Consider the following 21,809-nt stretch of genomic DNA (forward strand, 5'->3'; position numbering starts at 1 on the left):
TAGTCAAAGCCGTGCAGGTCTCATATCTGTTAAAAGAGTTCAACAGGAAGTGGTCACACATTTAAAGAAGGGAAAAAATAGAAAAAGGAGAGAAACCTGGGTCAAGGTATTGGCTTCTGCATCCTTACTCTGGATCAGATGGGTCCTAAACAACTTCAGTCAAGCTCTGTTCTGAATGCCTCTACAAATCACTTTAAGAGAGACCCATAACTTCAAAAGAAATGGAAAAGCACACAAGCTAATGTGAGTTACTTAAAAGCAGCTGTTGTCATTCCTTGCAATATTTGAAAGGAGTGTATAAATAGGAAGAGAAACGACTGTTTATGAGGGTAGACAGTGATAGGACAAGGGGGAATGGTTTTAAACTGAGACAGGAGGTTTAGGTTAGATATTAGGAGGAAGTTTTTCACTCAGAGGGTGGTGACACACTGGAACAGGTTTCCCAAGGAGGTTGTGGATGCCCCATCCCTGCAGGCATTCAAGGCCAGGCTGGATGTGGCTCTGGGCAGCCTGGTCTGGTGGCTGGTGACCCTGCACACAGCAGGGGGGTTGAAACCAGATGATCATTGTGGTCCTTTTCAACCCAGGCCATTCTATGATTCTATGATTCAGTGATACTATGATGCTATGATTCTATGATTCTATAATAATGACTGTGTGCAAAGAACAGCAGAACCACAGCACATCCTGCAACAAAGCCCATGTAGCTGTAACCCTAGGATCCTATCATCTCAATGGGACATACTACTGTTCAGCAGCATGTCAGTGCAGACCACTGACTTTAGCACCTTGTGGTACAATGTTGTTTTTCCTTTCTTCTGTGTGTTTGGAACAGCCCCGGGAATTTTGCCACCAAGAACCTTCATTGAGGTTTGTAATAGCTGAGTCAGCTTGATTTGCTGAGTGCCTGGGGAAGATGCTAATGCCTGCAGAGTCCTAGTCATTGGGCAGTGGCGCTTTTGGATATGTCTGGCATAACAAGGGAAAAGTGCTTTGCAAGTGATGGCTGTTGCTAATGAAACCTGCCTCCCCAGCAGCAGGCCCTATGCAGTATTGATTCACTGAGGCACAGGGCTTCCCTCAAGAGTGCAATTACAGTGAGGACATAAACAGCCAGGAGACAGAAAAGAGCAGGAAAGCACTGGGCAAAGCTCCGTAAGAATCACTGACATAATGCTGCTGAATGCTGCAAAAGGGAGATTTTTGGATGCTATTTTAAAAAGGCAAATGCTCAAATTTGATCAGTTTTGCACAGCCAAGATGCTTGGGTCATTTGCATTTTGACTGGCTGCTCCCTGAAAGCTACTTCATATTTTAGCTGCATGTCTTGGGTGGGCACTGAGGCCAAGACCCAGTTCCATAAGAGCAAAGAAATGGGAAAGAAGCCAGGATCCTACAAGCCTGCAAACTGAAAGCAAACACAACAGTGCCCAAAACACTGTGAAGCAGTTTGAAACTGAGCAAAAGGGGAATTCTCCCCAGGAATTTCTCAAAAGCATCATTTTCCCTTAAGTGCCATTTTAACTCTTTTGAACATGAAGAAATGATAACCAGAAGTTTAATATATATATATTTTTTTCTCTTTCTACTTCCAGGTCTCTAAAATAAGGCAACAAAAAAGGTAAAACAAAGAAATTTTTCTGCATAAAGAACTTCAGAACAAATCCCTGCTCTTCTTCAGACAATTGAAAGAAGCAGGAAACCGTGGTAACTGTTCTGAAATCCACTTCACTGACATGAAAGTCTGCCTCAGGTGGATCAGACAGGTGTGTAAGAACTTGAGTGATAGTTGGAGAGAAAAAGGACTCTGAAAGCACCAGGACTCACACATTCTGCTTTCCATTATGTGATAAGAGAGTCTTTAACAAATAACTCCAAGGACTACAGATAAAGCCAGCCTGCAGAAGTATTCACATGCGTGAAGGAGGTGTCAAGAGCATGTCTTGAAGTGGTTCTGCTTTATGTGCTTGTTTCCATCATCCCACTAAGAGTGAATTTAAGTATGACATCCACAGAAATTTCCATCTGGGCACAGGCTTCATTTGCATGGACTTTGAGAACTGAACAAAGAAGTAACTCTCAGTTTTATACTAACTGTCTGAGCTTGTGTGTGTGTTGGAGCCCAACCCACTGCCTCCTCCAAGCAATGCCAGCCTCAGAACCTGCTTTTATTTTTCCATAGACCACAAGGCAGACAGATACAGTGCTCACTGTAGCAGACAGCCTCCCATTCATCATGTGAGATAAGCTGTCGGGCAGCTCAGCTTCCTCCCAGCTGATGCTACAGCTTCCATCCATCTTCCTCCTTTGCAGCAGAAAGCAACCTGTTCACCTTGGCTTTGCATCTCAACACTGAATCAAGAGGAATACCTCTCTATTTTTAGCCTTGGAAAATATTTTGATCTTTTCTTTTACAAAAGCTGTTAGTAGTTAGAATTACCAGTAATGGGTTTCAAGACATTAAGTTTCATGACTTGGTGACTGACACTATCACGTAGATTTTCACGTACATAAATCTGTTTGCCTTGATTCCCCAAACTCCTATTTATTTGCAGAGAAGAACTGGCTGAGCTGATGTTTATAATACGTTTGTCGCACTCAGAGGTTCAGTATGGACTCGCCTGTTTTGAAACATCTCTGCCAAGTTTGTTGTACGCCTCCTAAGAGCTGTGTTAGGAGAGAACGAAAAATCCTTCCCTGCTCCCTCTTTGTATCACTCATTATTAGACACCTCAGCCTCTCTTGTGCCTTTCCAGATAGATACTTGCAGGCTCTTAATGTTCTGCTGAACAAAAAGCACTCTGCATTCTCACAGATCCCTGTTACCCTTGGCATCGTTTCTCACTTTCTCTAGACACAAAAAACCAACAAACTCTGGAAACTGTTACTTTTTGCCCCGCAGTTTGTGATGCTACTTAAGTAAGTGATACATAAAGGCTTGACGAGACTGATGGCAGTGACATGACCTACAATCTGAGCACACATGAATGTCAGTGTATAAAAGTTGTACAGTCTGTTATATTTCTACAGCTTGACCCCAGTATCTCTTTCAGATACTGGATAGAGTTCCTCACAAGAAGGCAGTAACTTGGTGATTATGGGATGACTGCCCACAGCTTGTTGTGTTGTAAATGTACTTCACTGTTTATTGAGTGTGAAGTAATTCCAGACCTAGCCATTTGTAAGATTGGAGTATTTTGTTTTATTTGTGATCCATTAACAGGAAGATTCCTGTCTAAACAAACAATTAAGGGAAGAGAAAGAACAAATGATGGCTTGGTGCATCAGGAAAAGGGATGCACTGAAAGCTGCTGCATGAAGGGCAGGAGGAGGCCACAGGACAACCAAGTGGGCTGAATCAAAGCACTGCACCCAGAGCAGCGCTCCCAACCTGCTCCATGCGAAAGATACCTCAGAGAAATGTCTCTGATAAACACAGCCACATTTGCTTCCAAATGCAAGTGAAAGGAGAGGCTTGTCGGGAACATGAAGGTCAAAGGCAGCTTTTGCTGCGATTATTTGACAGGTAGTTGTTTTCATAGAATATGAAAAGAGCCTGTTTAAACCTTCCCTTAGTACAAGTGACCATAGAATATCCTTCAGCTGATAAATTTATGACACAGGGGCCTGAAGAATCCCATGCTCTTCTTTTTGCAAAGAGGAAGAAGGCACAAAAGGTAAGAGAAGAACGCTTTTATTCCGCCTTCAGCTCTCACAGTTCTACACAGTAAACATAATTAACAACACATCCACGGTGCCAGAGGACACAGCCCTGGGATCAGTAAAATGTCTACCATTTAAGGCACTGGTAGTGGGAATTAAAAAGGGAAAAAATACATAATATGGATTTCCCCTGCGTAATCAGTACTTCCACCCATTATGATTATGTGCTTGCTATTCAAATGCTTAAAATTCCACAGGCTACATTCACAAACAAGCATTTCTACAACTTCGGTTACTGGAATCAGTGGCTCCCCTATTTAGACACACAAGAGCAAGTATTGCATTACTTTGGAACAGAATCAATTTCTGACCTACCAAAAACCAAAGCAAAACCACAAATGACCTCAGCAGTATGGCTTTAAGACCCGGTATTTGGTTACAATATAGCAAGTGAAGTTACGTAACAGCATACAAGTCTCATATACTGTTCCCTTAGAAGTTTTACAGTATAAAAATTAGTTTAAAACACACCAAAGCCAGTTTTTTGTACAAATGTTTCTACAAAACTGAATTACTCAAAGAAAACAATGAAGAACAATTAAATATGAATCACTTTTTACATATTGTAAGCACATTTCTTACCTTGGTGATATAAATTAGGAGTGCTGCAAACCTTTTAAAGCTGGCACCCATATACTATGGAAACGCACACATCAGGAATACTGAAGCGTTAGTCCTTCAAACATCCCCCGGTCCCATTTATACTTGCCAAAGAGTTACACCACGATTCAGGTTTCTAAAGGAGCCACAGTGACCTCCCGTGGCCGCTTCAGAAATCCCAGTTCTTAACCTTTTATTTAGTAGGTGACATCCCTCAGAAATGCTGATTAACTTAAAGGTGCAGAGCAGCTCGCACTTGGTCCACCAGGAACCTACAGTATTTCCTTTTCAAACGAGCACAAAGGATCATGCCCCGTCCTTGGAGGTGTTCAAGACCAGGTTGGACGGGGCCCTGGGCAACCTGATCTAGTAAATGTGTATGTTTGGTGGCCCTGCCAGGCAGGGGGGTTGGAACTACATGATCCTTGAGGTCCCTTCCAACCCAGGTCATTCATTCTGTGATCATTGCTTTCAAACAGTCCAGCTCCTGGGCACAGAAATAAAGTCCTGTCTCCTCTCTCATACACCAGGAACAGTATTTAACAGATGCTCGATATTAAGCTCCCAAATAAAGAACCGCAGCTTTTGCGAGAACAAAAGAAGGGAATGCAAATGGATGCTGTATCGTTCACAGATCAAAACAGAATGCAGACAAAGTTGTAGTATGGGTTTGAACATGTGGCAAGTTCACAGATGGATAAAGCTGTAAGATATTTAAAAAGAAACCAGCATAATAAAAGAATCCAAAAGTCGATTACAAGCCTTCATCCCCTGCTCTGAAGAAATGTAATGGGAACAAAGCATTATCTGCTATGTCATAAAAGGATGATCAGTATAAGAACAACACAAAAATCACAGTAGTGACTGCCCCTCATCTGCAGTACATTAATCAATACTTTAATTCTTCTCCTGCTTATAAGTCCTCCCGGTTAAACTCAACTTTCTTTCCATTCAGTGCCTCTTCTGTGTTTGGTGCCAGCCATGTGAAGTACACCTTCACTGGATCAATATTCCAGTGTTTGTGAAATGACACTGGAATCTGGTGAGAAAGGTAGTCTTTGGGGTAGTCCATTGGCCGTGCCTAAGAAGGAAGAACAAACCCATTTGTACTCAGCAAGGAAGAATTATATAATCAGAAAGCACAGCCATTCAGTGGCCTGTACAGGACACTGAATCACAACGTACAGGATAACAACACAGGTTATTTTATATCATTCCATAAAATTACAGGCATAACTAGATCTCATGCACCGCAGTCATCATGCTATAAAGTACACTGGTATTAACTGTGCCCTGTTTCTCAGGGTGAAATGGCCACCACCTATGAACACAAACAGTGAGCAGTATGGTTCGTATCACACCTGTACTGCTTGTGCTCAATAGTAAGACAATCATCGCATGCAGTACAGACCTTCTTCTCCTCCTCCTGAGAGACACTAACCCTGGCACTGTGACTGAAGATCCTAAATATGCTGGAATGTGTGCAGTTTTATGACAGGGAAATATTACCAAAGGCAAGAAATACGATGCCAGAAAACTGCATTATTCTTTATTGGGTTATATCAGAAGAGACAGCATTACAACAAACTCACGTGATGCAGCTCAGTTTTAACATGTCAAGCATGTTTCACTTCCTCTGACATTTTAATGGCAAGTAAGTGCATCACTATATAAAAAAAGCCCATTCTGCAGTGGCCTGTGGTAAAATAACTTTCTTTTTCAGAGAAATACAGCAAAGATAGGCAAAACTTTATTCAGGAAGCACTTTGTAGTAGTAAGTAACTTTTAACATGCTGGAAGGTGCATTCACCCTCTCTTTAGGTACAAGACAAAGGAAGGAAATGGGTGACCAGGACATTGAATCAATGATCTGATGCCTAAGCTCATAACTGATTGAATACTGTGTATTTCAGTCTCTCAGTGGCTCAATTAATGAATTCTGCATGCTACATTCTTCCAGCCCTTTCTCTCAAAGCTGGAGTTCTTTTCTCAAGCTTCATCTTTCTTTAAGGTACGCTACATCAGGATTCGTTGTAAGTGATAGTGGAAATGAATTACGATTCAAGTGCAATTGTCTAAAACCGCTGGGGTTTCACTTTCAAAGTGATTCAGAATCGAGTGCCACGTATAGTAAGGAATTACAAATAAGTGCTTTGTTTTGTTCTCTAAGTGCACTCCTACACATCTGTGAGATGAGGTCGGGTTTTTCAAACTCTCATTTGAAAAAAAACAAACACCACCAACAAAAAAAACCAATATATAAAAAAAACCCAAAGCTCTACAAGCAAATTATTTATTGATTCTGCTGATGAAGATGCATTACTTGCTTTCTTTTATATTTACACTGAAAGAAGTGATGATAGAATAAAGCAGGAAAAGAAATCAGTACATTTCTTGTTACATGGTCAAGGGGTTAAGATCCTGAATGGAGCATCCTGGTCTTCCCATTCCTCTAAATAGTAAATGTAGTCAGAAAAAAATGTCCATATGGGCAACGCTGCTAATTTAATTAGATAACTTCCTCCCCTACCCTGGCAGCTGCTTTGAATTACTTGGTACTTTACTAATTTTCAAGCAGCCTATTAACTTAATCTCAGTTTATATTCAGCTACACCAACCTTTCCAACTTCTAAGCATGCTGAACATCTGAAAAACAGCCGGCACTACACTGCCTTAAGGGCTGGCTTTTTAAAAGGAGGTTTTACACAATTTGGATAAATCACAAGCACTTCTCCTCTTTCTCTCCTACCATTGGAGGAAAGAAAAGCATTTATTTGTTTCACGACACAGCACACCTCTCTGGGTCTCAGAGCATACTGTTTTCCACCATCATGTTACAGATATATTGTTAACTATTCTTGACAGCAGATTCAATGGGATCTGGATGGGGCTGTGAGCAACCTGGTCTAAAGGGAGGTGTCCCTGCCTATAGCAGGGGGTTGGAACTAACTGGTCTTACAGGTCCCTTCTAACCCAAACCATTCTATGACATACCACAAGTATTCAAAGCATGTGGCTTCTCATTCTATTTGTTTTACAAAGGGCCCACCTCTGTTACAGCGTAAATGAAAATATCCTATAAACTGCTACAAACTTATAAAGAACTACTATACATGTAACAATTCATGCTTTGATTGGTTGGTTAAATGTTCCAGAGAGAATTGTAGTAGCAGCATTTTGGTTATGATTATTACACACTGGTCTACTCGGTAATATTTCCACGCTTTATTTTATGCATGTAATTAGAAGAACAAAACATATATTAAACAATAGTAAAAATAACTCTCTGACCTGATGGAATAGAGGACTGTGTGTTATAGGGATTCCTAAGCCACTGAAACACATCCCCAGGACCATATCATCAGGTGCATCCATGCTGTAACACCGGCACTTACTAGCAAGCAGCCTCTGAACAGCTGCCCTGCTGAAAACCATCCTGAGGAGGAAAAAAAACAAAAAAGCAAACAAAAGCATTGTACAATAAGTACTAAAGTAACAAAATGACTTGAAATGATTAAATGTTGCTAACTGATATAGAGTTGCAAGACAACACATAGCCCTCCCATGCAACTTATCTGGAATTCAAAGATTTGAGAAGGCATTACTGATAAGTAATGCAAGAGGCATTTTCTGAAAGATAATTACTTCATATAATAAAAGCTAATTATACTGCTATTCTAACCATTACTTAGCTAGCCATCATTATTATTTTTTTTTACCCCTGATAATTATTCCTACATTTAATCAGGATTTTAAAGGGATATTCTCTTCCATCTTATTCAAAAATATTTTCTTGTTAGTTCTCATATAAAGAGAAGAACTCCAAACCTCAACTGTCATTCCCTGAATCCTTTGCTGTGCCAAGTTCTCTCCATAAACAAAAAATGTTCCTTGAGGATATATGAAAGGCTTCCTGTTTCTTGCTCATCTAAATAATAACAAGATCATTATCACTAAAATATCCCTCCAGTAAACCAGAAACATGATGACGTCTTGAATTCAACAGCTGAAGGAATATACTTTTGTTGAATATTCCACATCTGTTTCTTCCTGGAGTTACATCATCCAGTTAGTCCAATAAAGGGTACTCAACTATGACAAATTACACTCCAGAGATTCGTGCTTCAAATCTGCTGTACAGCTTCACGAGTTCATTCCCTTTATGACCAACAGGACACAAGGTATATTTCTTAGCTCAAGAATGTGCCCTATTTAAGCAAGATCCTATGGAACTACGCAAAACAGTTAGGGGGGGTTAATTATTTTTTATTTGTTTGTTCCTTATTTAGTCATTAATTTTCACATAAAATGATGCTAAGGACACGCAAAAGACACAACTTGCTTTAGACACACAAGATGCTTCTTAAGATGGTTCTCAGTGTAATATGAGACTTAAGTGTTAACATACGTGCTAATTTAAACCAGTTTCTATACACAATCACAGAGGCCTTTATTTCTCATGCATGAGCTTAATCCACAATGCTCTTTCTACAAGCAACCCTTCATCAGGATAAGAATATAAGATTCCCTCCTCAGCTACCTCTCCATAAACAAGTGCATGGATTTAAAAATACAGAGAGAATCATTAGTGGTTTTACTTTTTACCCATGCTTGGACAAAGAACAAGAAAGGAGTACTTTTACTGCAGCAATCTGTATCACTGAATGTATTTCTTTAGATTCTCCTGCAAACTCCACCACAGTTCAGAAGAGAAATGAACTGTTTTAAGGAAATATCCCAGCTGTCTCTGCTCACAACATTTTGAATCATGCTGAGAGATGGTCTGTGTGTGTGCAGAATGAATTCTGTCAGATGAATCAATGCAGCATGATGTGATTCAAGACAACATGTGGTGCTGATAACTGATAACGAGCACACGAGTTCACAGAAGCAATCAAGCCAAAACAAACCCCCTTAAACACGCATGGTCCTCAGCACTAAACACTTTGCTTTGCGAATCTGTTCCTACTGGGCTGCACAACCTGAGAAAATTGAGTCTTTGAGCATCACTGCTTTTTAATTGTACTAGTAAACATTACTGATTCTGCTGCAGCTGATTTGTGCTGTAAATCAAAACATTTACATTCAAACCAGGAACTAATGTAGATCTCAGCAGAAACTGAAACAAATTACCCTCCTCCTCCAGTGATATAACTGTATCCTCCTGTTCCCAAGCCGTAACCATAACGCTCTCCAAGAAATACTGGTTCATTTGGGTCGTAGCAGCTGAGCAGTTTTCGGAGTCTGAAGATACTGAAGGGGGAAAATCCATTGAAGAGGAAAAAGAAAATTAAAACATAAAGACATTTATTTCAAATTTATTGCAAATTACTATAACTGATCAACTCATACACGCCTACACTGAAGAATCACAGCAGGTGACCTTATCATATTGAGACTACACAGTTACATAGTAACACTGTATGCATGGTTTTTATGCAATTACAAGTTTACACTGTTTTTAATATCAATCCAGAAATGCTGAACAAAAAGCGACTATTTTATTCCTGGAAACCATATCAAGCTAAATATAACTAATGAAAGAGCTGCATATCTTAAATACAGAAAAAGAGACAAATGTTGCTAAAATTCCCACCAACATCAACAGCAGTTGAAATATTCCAACTTGTACCTTATCAGTGTGTCATCATCCACTATGACTAACCACGGGGTTCTGGCAGAGCTATTATTCAAATACCTTTCCAAAATGGCAAAAGTTTTCCCACAGTGACCTGGAGGGAGAGGAATAACAGAACATGTATATTCACGTATCGTAATGTTTTGTAAAAAGCAATCATTATTCAACTAAAAGAATGCTCACCGGACTAAAACATTTTGGAAATAACAAGAAAAATATCTGAGATACAAATTTAAATTATCTCCTTCATTACACCAAATGGTCATTGCTTTCTATCCAAGAACAAACTTTTGAAGTATGCTTCAGTATGGAAAAATCTGAATGACGAAAACCAGGAGAACAAGCTATATTCTAGTTAGCCTATTAACCTCTTGGACTGCTCAGGGCAAACCGCTACTCTTAACTTCTGAATTAAAAAAATAAGAAGAGATTATGATAGATATATCTTCTGCAAAGTACTTTGAGATATTTTCAGAATACTTCATAATGCATCATGTCTCTCATAATGCATCATTCAGAACAGTTTATTTAGTTCAGAAGGCCAGTCGATAAAGGTCCTATAGTTTCCCATGGTAATTCTTAAAGGTCATACAACATGCCTAAAAGCGCCAGAACAAAAAACCCCCAATGCTATGCCTAAATAGAAGCATATTAGACACAAGCATACAATGTTTGAATACCACATAGAGAGTAGCTCACATTCAGTAACCATCTGATAATGTCTGTGGCCATCTGTCACAAATCCATGACACAATACAGCAATTAATCTTACATCAGAAGTAGGCCCAGGATAATAACACCAATTTTTGTTTCCTTCAGTAAATCAAGATACCCTTTTATCATATTTACAAGTACTTAATGTTCTACTAGAAGAATATTATAGTCTATACACACAGGTGACCTGTACTCTCCAGCCTTTTCCTGTGTGAAAGAAGTACTCTCTTAGGTTTAGATGCAGGAATGTGTTAGTGAAATAAATATATGTGAAATACACGGATAGTCCTGAAAACATAGTATCTTTACACAATTACTTGTGTCAAACTGCCAACGGTCAACAACTTACCTCTTTCAGTATTAGGTATGCCTAAATCTATAGTGGGAATGGAGATGTCTCTGTAATCACTGTAGTATTCAATAAGTGCAGCTTCTCTTTCCCAAGTCTGCTTTACAACTGGTACTGTAAAACATTTGTTGACATTGAAACATAAGTAACTACTAAACTAAAACGTCTATGTCCCTGTTAACCAACATGTTCCATCACACTGTAATGAAAATGTTTCAAGTACAGCATGATGGCTGTAAACATTCCATCTTTTTTTTTTCCTACTGTACTTAAAGAAACAAATTAACATTTTCATGAGAGGCAGCCAAGACAGTTTTATTTATGCCGTAACAAAATTTCTTTAAAATATGTCTATAGTTTCATTCAGATTATGCTGTGATGTTTCCATCTGTATTCCGAAGCATGGAATTCAATACTCATACCCTTGCTATGTTGGACTTGTATTACACATCAGCAAGAACATTATTAGAGATCAATCACTCTTCCAGTATTGAAGCTGTCATATTTTAGAAACACAGCCAACTGCACAGCATATTAAATATTCTGAATCACAAACAGACCAAATGCATCTTTTGAAGTGCTACACTCGTGCTATATACATGGTATTTGACAGCAACACAACGCTAATGCTCAAAAGCGCCTGCCTCCAGAGACACATTCACAGAAGAACATCTCTGAATATCACACCATCAGCTTTTAGCCCTTGGAGATACTATTCAAAGGAGGACTGTTTAACAATTGTCCATAAAAGCAATCTTTTTCTTATTTGCCATTCAACATGAATATCATAAACACTTAAAGTAGATTATACAGAATTCTAGTGATTATGCTACAAATGTTTCTGATCACTGAGGTGAGCAGCTACTCTAAAACAAAATACATTTTGTTCTCCTTGTTCATTTTGCCCTATGTTCTTTGACACCACCCACCAAGTCTCATTAGCAGTAGCTGGTTATTTAAATGGATACTTAAGCCCCAAATCCTACACGTTTCACAGAGGTTAAATTTAAGTTATTCCCTACACTCAAAAAATTACATTCCTACTAGGAGGAAATATCTACATCATTTCCTTTTGCTGGTATCTAACTTTGGTGTTTGTGAATAACTGATTTTAGCCCCCTGCTGGAATCATTCTTCACCTAAAGTTTCCAGAAACCAAGCCACAAAATCAGAAGTGTCACAGAAATACATAATGCTTCCAATCTCTACCTGGTAGCAAAGACACCCCTGTTAAGGCTTTGTCACTCTTCTCCAACCAAGGAACTAAACCTCAGTAGGGTGCTCTAGTACAGAGGACTATTTACTACTAGAGATTGAGCCTCTCAGCTTCTTTGGTGGAATTCCCCCTTCTTTGCATAAATGAAAAAAGAGTTCAGTGAAGCAGAGACCTGAGTCTCAGCACAGTTTAATGGCCTAATAAGGGAGCTAATAGCTCAAGCACTGCTCTCTTTTCCTTGCTAGGTTTAACAGAAATGTCACTGTCCACATGAATGTCTATTGTAAACTGAATCCCTCAATCATTTCCAATTTTTAACAACTCATCTTTTCTAAAGAAAGAACAGAAATCTGAAAATGTCTGGCCAACTCTGATGCAAATAGTTATTATGCAGTAATACTAGTGAACACATGGAAGACGTAAACACACTACAGAGATATTAACAGAAGGTAAGTTCTAAGTTCTTAACTTTATCTTAGTGTGCCACTTATAGAACACTGTTCAGTCTTGACATCTTGAAATTACCACATACAGTAGGGGAGTTCTATCTCAAGTCAGTTCTTGAACTGCTTTTGCACATCAAATACCAAACCTTCCTGCTGCACTAACGTAGATTTTGGCATACAATAAAAAATGACTTACCAGGTAAAAGGAGCTCTCTGAAGCTGGCATCCACTAATCTTTCAAAATCTTGAGTAAGATTATCCTCTATTCATAACACTGGAAACTGTGAGGAAAGTTCAAGAATTTTCCTCAGTCTTCAACAGCTGCTTCTTGAAAGATTATCATGCTATCTTTTTGAAGATTTATTTTCCTTTTTGACTTTCTAGCTTTTGTTTTGTTGCAATTTTATTGCAAGAAATTAAACATGGATCCAGAAAGGAGAAGTCTTCAGTGAACTCCAATTACAGGACAGTCAATTTTGTTCTATCAAAAGCTACTTGCTGAAGATCTCCAAATGACTAATACAAAATAGCGGAATAGGGCCTTCATCAAGTGCAGTAACAACATCAAGAAAAGAATTACATATATGTTATCCTGAAGGAAAAAACAACACTTGGAAAATAGTCTAAATCTTAAAATGATAGAATCTACCATTTTGGATGCATTAGCAAACAGGGACTTAGTTACAAATGAGCTTTTATCTTCTTCCTATCTTCTAACAATATTCCCCCCAATAATTTTTAACAATAATAGCCACTTTAATTTAAGCTTATGAACAAAGTATGCCAATGCTATTACATACCTGTAGTATTCAAGGACACCCAAAATTCAAATATATCAAAGGAAATAAATCTACCCCCAATTTCTTTATTAACAAAATGTCTAGAAGTAAAATAGAATGGACTGTTAGGTGTCACCATGTAGGCAGAATGCCTATTGTTAAACTGGAAGGAAAAATCCCAAGTCCACAAACTGTTATATACTCTGAAGCTGAGCTTTATTAGATATTACTTGAAGCAGAGTATCCCTGTGTCTTTATTTTCCTTGTTTCTCAGAAAGAAGGTAAAACCCACTGAAGTGATTTGGTGGAGATTTGCTAGTCTGGTTGGTTGGTTATGGTTTTTACCATGGATGTCATGGCCGTATCATCATGTTGATTATTTGTAGAACATCACATTTCCAAATTAAACACTACAGCATTGTACACCTGACAGACTACTGATCCAGACTTCAACAAAGTACTATGTTGACCAGATTTTTACAAGGAAGAAAATATCCTGTTTCAAGCACTATAAAAAAAAACTGCTCATCCTACTCCTTAAGGTCATTAACACAATATAGAGCATAAACTACTTTTTACTGGGGTGAAGGACAAGACACAGTGAAGTACCAGATGACAGAGATTTCAGTGTGCTCAAATCTCTGAAGCAGCCATATGGGCCACTGCTTTGCAACCCACCTGAAGAACTCCAAAGCTTTCATGCTTCCCAGTGGATTTTACAAACATTGAGTCCCAAGAGGTGCACAGACAGCACATACCAGCTTGTTTTCTAAATATTAATTTCATAAACTATACTATACAAAACTACTAACTCGACTAACCAACAACTTACTTCTGTCTCCATGAAATTTCCGACATGTTTTTACAGCAACAAAGACATCTTCCTTTTTTACTGGCTCTCCCTATTTGGATAGAACAAAAATGAAATTGCAGGCTCTGGCTTTAACAAATTTATAGGATATGTATATCCATAAATGTAATAGAACAGAAGGTATCTTTTCATTGTACAGCGTATCAAGTAGAATAGTATATTAGTAATACAGTTGAAACTAGATCTTTGTCTCTTGGCAAAAATTGGTTTTAAATTCCTAAACTAACGTTAACTTTTTCCATTGATCAAACATTCTGACATGAACTACAGCACCTATTGTTAGGAAGAGAAAATGAACTTGTTGCATTAAGAATGATTCATCTGAAAAAATTAAAAAGTTTCCTTAGCTCCTTTTAAATTAAAATAATCACTATGAGAAATGTTAAATTGTGATATTCATTTAAAGAAGCTTTAAGTCTACACACCAGAAATCTGAATTTCCTCAACTCTAAAATAGAATTGTTTAATAATCATCCTATTGGTTTCCCTTTTGGAAACCAGACAACCTAGAATTTTGCTCACCTAGAATCATCGAACACTTATTGGCATCTGGTGAGTTAACCTAGAATTTCATAAAGGTATTCTCCTAGAGGTGAAAGCAATAGTCTTTACATGAATGCTGTATTACATTTTATCTTTAACCTAACAAGATTAAATTTCCCATCTGTGGGAAAAGAAAATCTGTACTTCAATATCTCAGAGAAATACAAACAGAATTAATTTAGAGGTCATAAGCTGCTCAACCACTGTGGTAAAAAGACCAATTAAATATATACAATATTTGTTTGCTAGGAAATATCCTGTGCCATAGAATGCTGAAAGTAACTATAAATACCACAACAAACTTTTTAAAAATTATTTATTTAAAAAAAAATTCTTAAGGTTTGGGATACTTTAAGCCAAATATTACTCATTTTAGTAGGAATTGTACCTCTACTAAGCAAGTGATATTTAAAATTAGGTACTTACACAAAGTGGAAGAAAGTTACTGAATGTTGTCACACACTGACCAACCCTATCTGAGTTCACATCATCGGTACAGAATTCAGGCACTGGAGTAAGATGTGGCCCATCCCCTTTCTGCCAAATATACAGGGCAATCTAACAAAATAGGAGACATTCATATCAGTAATGAATGAAGGCAAAGGAATTCTTTGTGTTTACATTCATTTAATTAGTAATTGAGTTAATAGTATTTCCATCTATATTTCATGAAACATCAAGAACACTTAGACTCATTCGACATTTCTATTGCAAATATTTCATACTGCTTAGAATTTCATCAGATTAGATATTCACAAAGAATGGTTATACACTGGGTGTCCTTCAGACCACTTAAAACTTCATTTCATACAAAACTATTCAGAAATTTGTTAGAGTAAAAAGAAGACAGAGTAAAAAAGAAGCAGAAAAGAGTACCTCATTAAGTACAGTTATTCAAAGCTTCTGACCTGCACAGACATATGCTCCCAACTATGAATTCTTATTCTGTCTCAAATATAGGTCAGAGATGTGGAAACATCTTCCATTTTGTATGAGAGCTGTGTGAGCTCACAGTGTTGGAGCTCTGGAACCCCAGTTTGCTTCTGCTTAACTCATTCCAAAATTACATTTCACTTTTCAAAAGGGACCCTATGCCAAAAAATCTTAAGTATTCAGTGAAAAACTCTCCATGCCACCTCATGAAACTGAGCTACTGTGCAAGAATTAAGATTCGTGGAATTAACAGCGTAACATAAAGGAACTTGACTCTGCCCCACAGGTGAAATGGGACCCCTTCAAGGCAGGAAAAATCAATCTGGGTTTCTACTTTCTTTTTCCAATGTTTTTTTTTTTACAAATATTCCCAACAGTGAGAGCGTGGCAAGTCTCCTCTCACTGGTGACAGGATGAGGGGCAATGGCCTCAAGTTGTGCCAAGGTAAGTTTAGGTTGGAAGTTAGGAAACACTTCTTTACAGAAAGGGCAATTAAACACCGGAATAGGCTGTCCAGCCTCAGCCTAACCATAGTACCCTAACTCTAAAAACCCTCTGCTAAATCATATCACTGAGCACCACATCCAAATGGCTCTTAGCCAGATCTCATAGCTCCCTATCCAGCATCCAGACACCTCTTGAATACATCCAGGAACGGCGACTCCACCACTTCCCTGGGCAGCCATTTCTGTGCCTGACCACTCTCTGAGAGAAAAAGTTCCTTCTTATGTATAAACCTCCTCTGGAATAGAACAAACCTGCCAGACTTACATGCACAGCTAGGACTAGAGGCTTGAGAACAAAATCACATTCTTGAGACTTGAGCTTCTAGATTTAACAGGTTTTGGATAACAAACAACTAGGGAACAGTAACATACTAGAGCAAGCAACTGATGGTTCTTGATCCCATCTTGTAGCTGGAAGACTACATAACAACAGGAGATGGGATTTAGAAACCCCTTCCAGTAATTCCACTGATACAAACCTAAGATATTCGGAATGAACATTTATCACATGAACCAACAAAAAAGCAATGGTTCTGCTGCACAAAGAACATTTAAGAATTGCAAATTAATATTAATTACTTATGAAAGTTTTAACATGCTAATATTTCCCACTGAATAATGCATTCTTGAACGAAAATCCTTAGACTAATGTGAAACTATCATTTTTCAGAAGTGAGAATAGACTGCCCTTTTGGTTATTGAACGGGATAGCAGACTGCTCCAAAAACAATAGAAACATATATATAAAGATATATATATAAAATATATATCTCTGTGTGTGTGTGTGTGAATATATATATAATATATATAATTTATATATAATATAAACATATATAAAAAGATAAGGACAGTTTTAGCTCCAGATTAAATCTAATGTTATATATGCAAAATAAATAAATAAATAAAAATCTATTGTTCACTTCCAGTTTTGAGTTTCAGGACATATGCCATATCACGCAATTACAAAACGTTTAATAAGAAACCTGCAAATGAACAACAGCATGACCATATCTGCTTACTAGAAAGGGATGTAAGTGTTATGGATATAAGAAATAAGGACTTAGGAGAGCAATGGGGTGAAAAAATTTATACATGGCACAGTAAAACACCAAGGACTAAAGGAGCACATTATCGGGACTTGTCAAACTAAAAAGAGGTCTTAAAACATTTATAATCCTTCATAAATTTAAACAGTACACACAATCACTAAAGATCGCAGATTGTACCCTTTGATTTGCTGTCAATCTTGATTCATACAAGAAGGCTGTAGCAAGATAAAAATGATTTAAGAAGGAGAAGATGGTGATTTATAAAACAGATGAGTGTGAATAGAACTGTCTCCAGGGAGCTGTGAGACAGTGCAGAAAGAATAACTACAGAGCTGAAGTAGGTTATCGATGGCAATAAATCTGAAATTAAACATATGCAAATATCTGCTAACAGAATAAGACGGGGATGGAAATAATTTTTCAAGCCAAGCAATCCATTGTTTTTCATGAATCAGTGTGTGGCACATAAAAGTCTGCCAATGACTCTTTCGGATGACACTAAGTTTAAGTGTGGTGCTCAGGGATATGATTTAGCAGAGGGTTGTTAGAGTTAGGGTACTGGTTAGGCTGCGGTTGGACTTGATGATCTTCAAGGTCTTTTCCAACCTGGGTAATTCTATGATTCTAAAGGTTGTGAGAGTGCTCTTGCTCTATGGTTCAAGAGTTCAGTCTGGTGACAAATACCTGGGCTGCACAAACACTTTGAAGGCAGAAAACATAAAAAAGCAACAGAGAAGGTAGCAATGATCTTTTTTCAGATCCCTTTTCCTTCCTCTCATGCTCCCTTCAGCCAACTCATCTATTCTCCAGTAACTACTTCTTAAAACCACTGGCAGCCAAAGGCAAAGAAATTTCTAAGATATCACACTGCAATCGTTGACACAATTTCTACTCCTCAAGCTACTTCACCCCAAGTTCATCAAACATCAAACCTTGTCGTAAGAATCTGATTTAGAAAGTAAACGAGTCTTGCCAGCGTCTGAGATATTATTTGTGCTGGTGTTCTACAAATTAGAAGCCACTCAGCCTCTCTACAGAACAAGTCTTTGAAGATACCTCACTGTATACAGCCATACACGCTATAAATGTAGTTTTAATCATTCATTCTTCTATGCTTGAAACATAATTTTAAAGTATTATGTTACTGTGTTCTTAAAGCAAAGGAAAGAATTTAAACATTCTATTGCATTTAAAATTTTTAGCAATCTCTTGTTTTCATTATAAATTCATCAGTATTCCAATATATAGATTTCATACTTTCTTTCTTTTTTACTTACGTTGGAAATACAACACACTGCTTACCTCGTGTTTTAAATCTATCGTAAAGTCTGACTTCAGAGGTTCACTTTTCAACTTAGTTGCAAGCCTGTACAATTAAAGATGAAGACATTCACTCTCTTCAGAAAGCACATTAAAAAAATAATCACTCATTCCTGTACGCAGCAAAGTGTGGCCAGTATTTCTGACCATCTATTTACAAGAACAGATATATTCTGCACATATTGCCTCAGAAAACAACTTGTATTTCTTTTTCCTATCATTTTATTTTATTTTATTTTATTTTATTTATTTATTATTTTTTTTGCACACAGAGCAATGATTAATATCAGTTACTATCAGTTCTCAGCACATATATTTTGATGCATTTTTCCTGCCTAAGAAGAAGCGTTTTATCTGCAGAAGATGAGAACTGTCTGGCACAATGTTTTCAATGGATTTAAAGCAGCATTGTGTTTGATGCTCCATACTGATCAGCATCTCAAACTGCAGACAACATTCTCTTTTTGTGTGCTCCAAATCACAATATTTAGGCATCTTCAATTAATGAAAAAAATCAATCCTTGCTAAAGCAGGATGCGTTCAAACTTCTGAACTCTATGGAAGTTTTAAAATCTCATTTAAAAACAAAGCATCTAATTGGAAATAAAAATCAATCAAAAATTCTCTCTATAGAATGAGAGGAAAGTGTCTAGAGAGCAATGAAGTCACTCCAAGATTCAGGAATAAAACTGTTCTATGTAATTTTTAAAACTAGAGATAGCACTGAAAATTAGCTGACGTTACATTTTCTTTTAGATAGGCAGAAGTAAGCAAAACAAATTACATGCACAGGTACAACAATGATGCAGAAATCTACTTATGTACATGTATCTATTTACAAATTCTTAAGTGTTTATTTCTAATAACTATGTATGAATGTATAGAAAAAGGAAGAAATGGAATTTGGTCAATGGAGTGCTTCCAGACTAAGTTTATAGCAGAAGAACAAAACTATGCAGGCATACCCAGAGCTAGCTGAATATCACTGCGTCTAGTTGGATGCCCTGTACCTTAGATCTTCGAACAACACATATTGACATAGATGATAATAATGTAGGTGGCAGCAGCAAGAACTTAGTGCAGACAATAAAACCAACACATGAAGTCAAATAAACGGCTAAATGAACAAGCTGACATACATATTTTATATAAAAGTATTAAGAAAGTATTATGTTTGAAATCATAACTCATTAAAATAATAACAGCATCTAGAAAAACTATGAATTCTAAACTTCATTGCTATAAATAAACAATTCAGAAGCAACTAAAAGTTCAATTCTTACTTGTTAACAAGCGGAATACTAAGTGCCCAACCAGCAGCAAAGTCTGGGAATTTAAAGACTGTAGGATTCTCAGCAAAGGCATAGTGGTGAATTATTGTAGATTCTTCATCATATAATGCTTTACCTAAAAACCACTCCTGTAAAGGAACATAGGAAACAATTTTGTTCATCTACAGCATCCTGTTAGCTAATTGTACTATATGTGTTACTTCTTAAGGCAACAAACACTGAAAACTTCTTTGCTCCTATAATCCTCATGCGCTTCCTCAGGCTGAGTGCTGTTCAGGAATCAGTTGAGGAAACAGTCAAAGTTAAACTGACACTATCCAGTAGGTGAAAAAGATAAGGATGAAAACTTATTCCACCAGTTTACAAAAATCAGTTTCATAGGAGATGCTACCTGGTACTTATTCACTCTTCCTTTCATTTGTATCTTCAATCCTAACAGATCCTGTTTTCTCTTTCCTTTACTGGAAGGATTCAGTAGTGTTCAGTAGAATGATTTAAAAAACAAAATGTTGGGAGATGAAAGAGAATGAGCAAACATTAATTTTTATGCATAGAGGTGACGTTCAAAAAAAAAAAAATCTAAGTAATTTTTTAGAAGCTTTTATGCAAAAGAATTTTGAAACCTTCTAGAGTCTTGATGATTTTGACACATTTAAAACACAAGCACTCTTTTTGATACTAGAAATAAGTAATAAATATTAATACTTCCATGGCAGTACCATCTATAAGACCATCAACCCGCTGTGCTATAGCACGAAATCCTTTATCTTTACAATAATTCAGTATGCTAATTTTTACATCATAACAACCTATTTATTTCAAAAGAACCTTATTTTCCTCTCTCTATAAAGTACAGCATATTAAATGCACACATACACCCTCCTTGGGCTTTCATGGAGTATTGTTTCTAGCAATATTAAGGTAAGGTTCAAAGAAACACAGTGAAGACATTCCAGTGTAATGCTCAGCTTGTTCGCCCACAACACTGCTTATTTACTGAAGTGATATGCAGAACATGCTGATCTGTGCAGGCTGCCTTTGCAAAATGAAATCAACTATACACTAAGGAACTTATAAAGTATCTTACATAAGGAATCAGAGTAATCAAATTGCATACTGGCAAGAAAGATAATTAAAAAAAAGAATATGTTGCAGTACGGATAATTATCACCTGGATAAATAGTTGCAGATCAACATGATTCTACCTATTTGTTCTTTATCCACTTACTTACAAACACCAAGACAAGAGTGCCAAATTCATCTGTCCAAGATCTGTGCCTAAGACAGAGGACAGGTGATTTCAGCTGTTACATCCCTTCTGTGCCTTCTGAATTGATAAGATTCTCCAATCCAAACTGCTTATTTAGACATCTTTTACACATCTTACTATCAACAGCGATAAAGTCATTGCTGCCCATTAGCCCATAATTCTGCATATCTTTGGGGCTGCAGTTTTTCATTCTGTTGGGATGAAAGGAGAGGCAAACACAATTTCACTTATCCTTGTTGTTATTCTTCATTATGAAAGCACAGATTGAATCAATTGGCTGCTGAACCTTAGTATCACGGAGTGGTTAAGGCTGGAAGAGAGCCTTCTGCCCAGACAGGGACACCCAAAGCAGGATGCCCAGGCCCACATCCAGGCAGCTTGTGAAGATCCTCATGGAGGAGGATCCACAGATTCCCTGCACAACTTGTGCTTCATCATCCTCATATTAAGAAGTATTTCCTTGTGTAGAGACACAGCTCATCATCTGAGTGCTGGCCTTGTGATCTTTATGTAAATCAGATATTCCTCAATGTTTATTAGTTTTATTGCAGTCAGTAATG

At 37.4% G+C, this 21,809-nt stretch overlaps 1 protein-coding gene and 1 long non-coding RNA gene across 2 annotated transcripts in view; one reads left to right on the plus strand and one right to left on the minus strand.

Moving 5' to 3' along the window:
- The first annotated feature begins 779 nt into the window (after window positions 1-779).
- LOC107308275 lies at window positions 780-1,684 on the plus strand. The gene is made up of 3 exons (XR_001552731.2): window positions 780-870; window positions 1,038-1,155; window positions 1,596-1,684. It is a non-coding gene; the product is annotated as an uncharacterized LOC107308275 (long non-coding RNA).
- A 1,994-nt stretch (window positions 1,685-3,678) lies between these two features.
- Window positions 3,679-21,809, minus strand: part of B3GLCT (beta 3-glucosyltransferase) — a 37,005-nt gene continuing 18,874 nt past the window's right edge. Inside the window, exons 7-15 of the mRNA XM_015852042.2 lie at window positions 19,971-20,107; window positions 18,670-18,733; window positions 15,306-15,437; window positions 14,298-14,367; window positions 11,025-11,138; window positions 9,956-10,055; window positions 9,457-9,576; window positions 7,615-7,759; window positions 3,679-5,404 (exon numbers count right to left, since the gene is read on the minus strand). Coding sequence (XP_015707528.2) covers window positions 5,237-5,404; window positions 7,615-7,759; window positions 9,457-9,576; window positions 9,956-10,055; window positions 11,025-11,138; window positions 14,298-14,367; window positions 15,306-15,437; window positions 18,670-18,733; window positions 19,971-20,107 — 1,050 coding nt within the window. The 3' untranslated portion in view covers window positions 3,679-5,236. The remainder of the gene's footprint in view (window positions 5,405-7,614; window positions 7,760-9,456; window positions 9,577-9,955; window positions 10,056-11,024; window positions 11,139-14,297; window positions 14,368-15,305; window positions 15,438-18,669; window positions 18,734-19,970; window positions 20,108-21,809) is intronic.

Source organism: Coturnix japonica, chromosome 1 (assembly GCF_001577835.2).
Source record: "Coturnix japonica isolate 7356 chromosome 1, Coturnix japonica 2.1, whole genome shotgun sequence".
Taxonomy (NCBI): domain Eukaryota; kingdom Metazoa; phylum Chordata; class Aves; order Galliformes; family Phasianidae; genus Coturnix; species Coturnix japonica.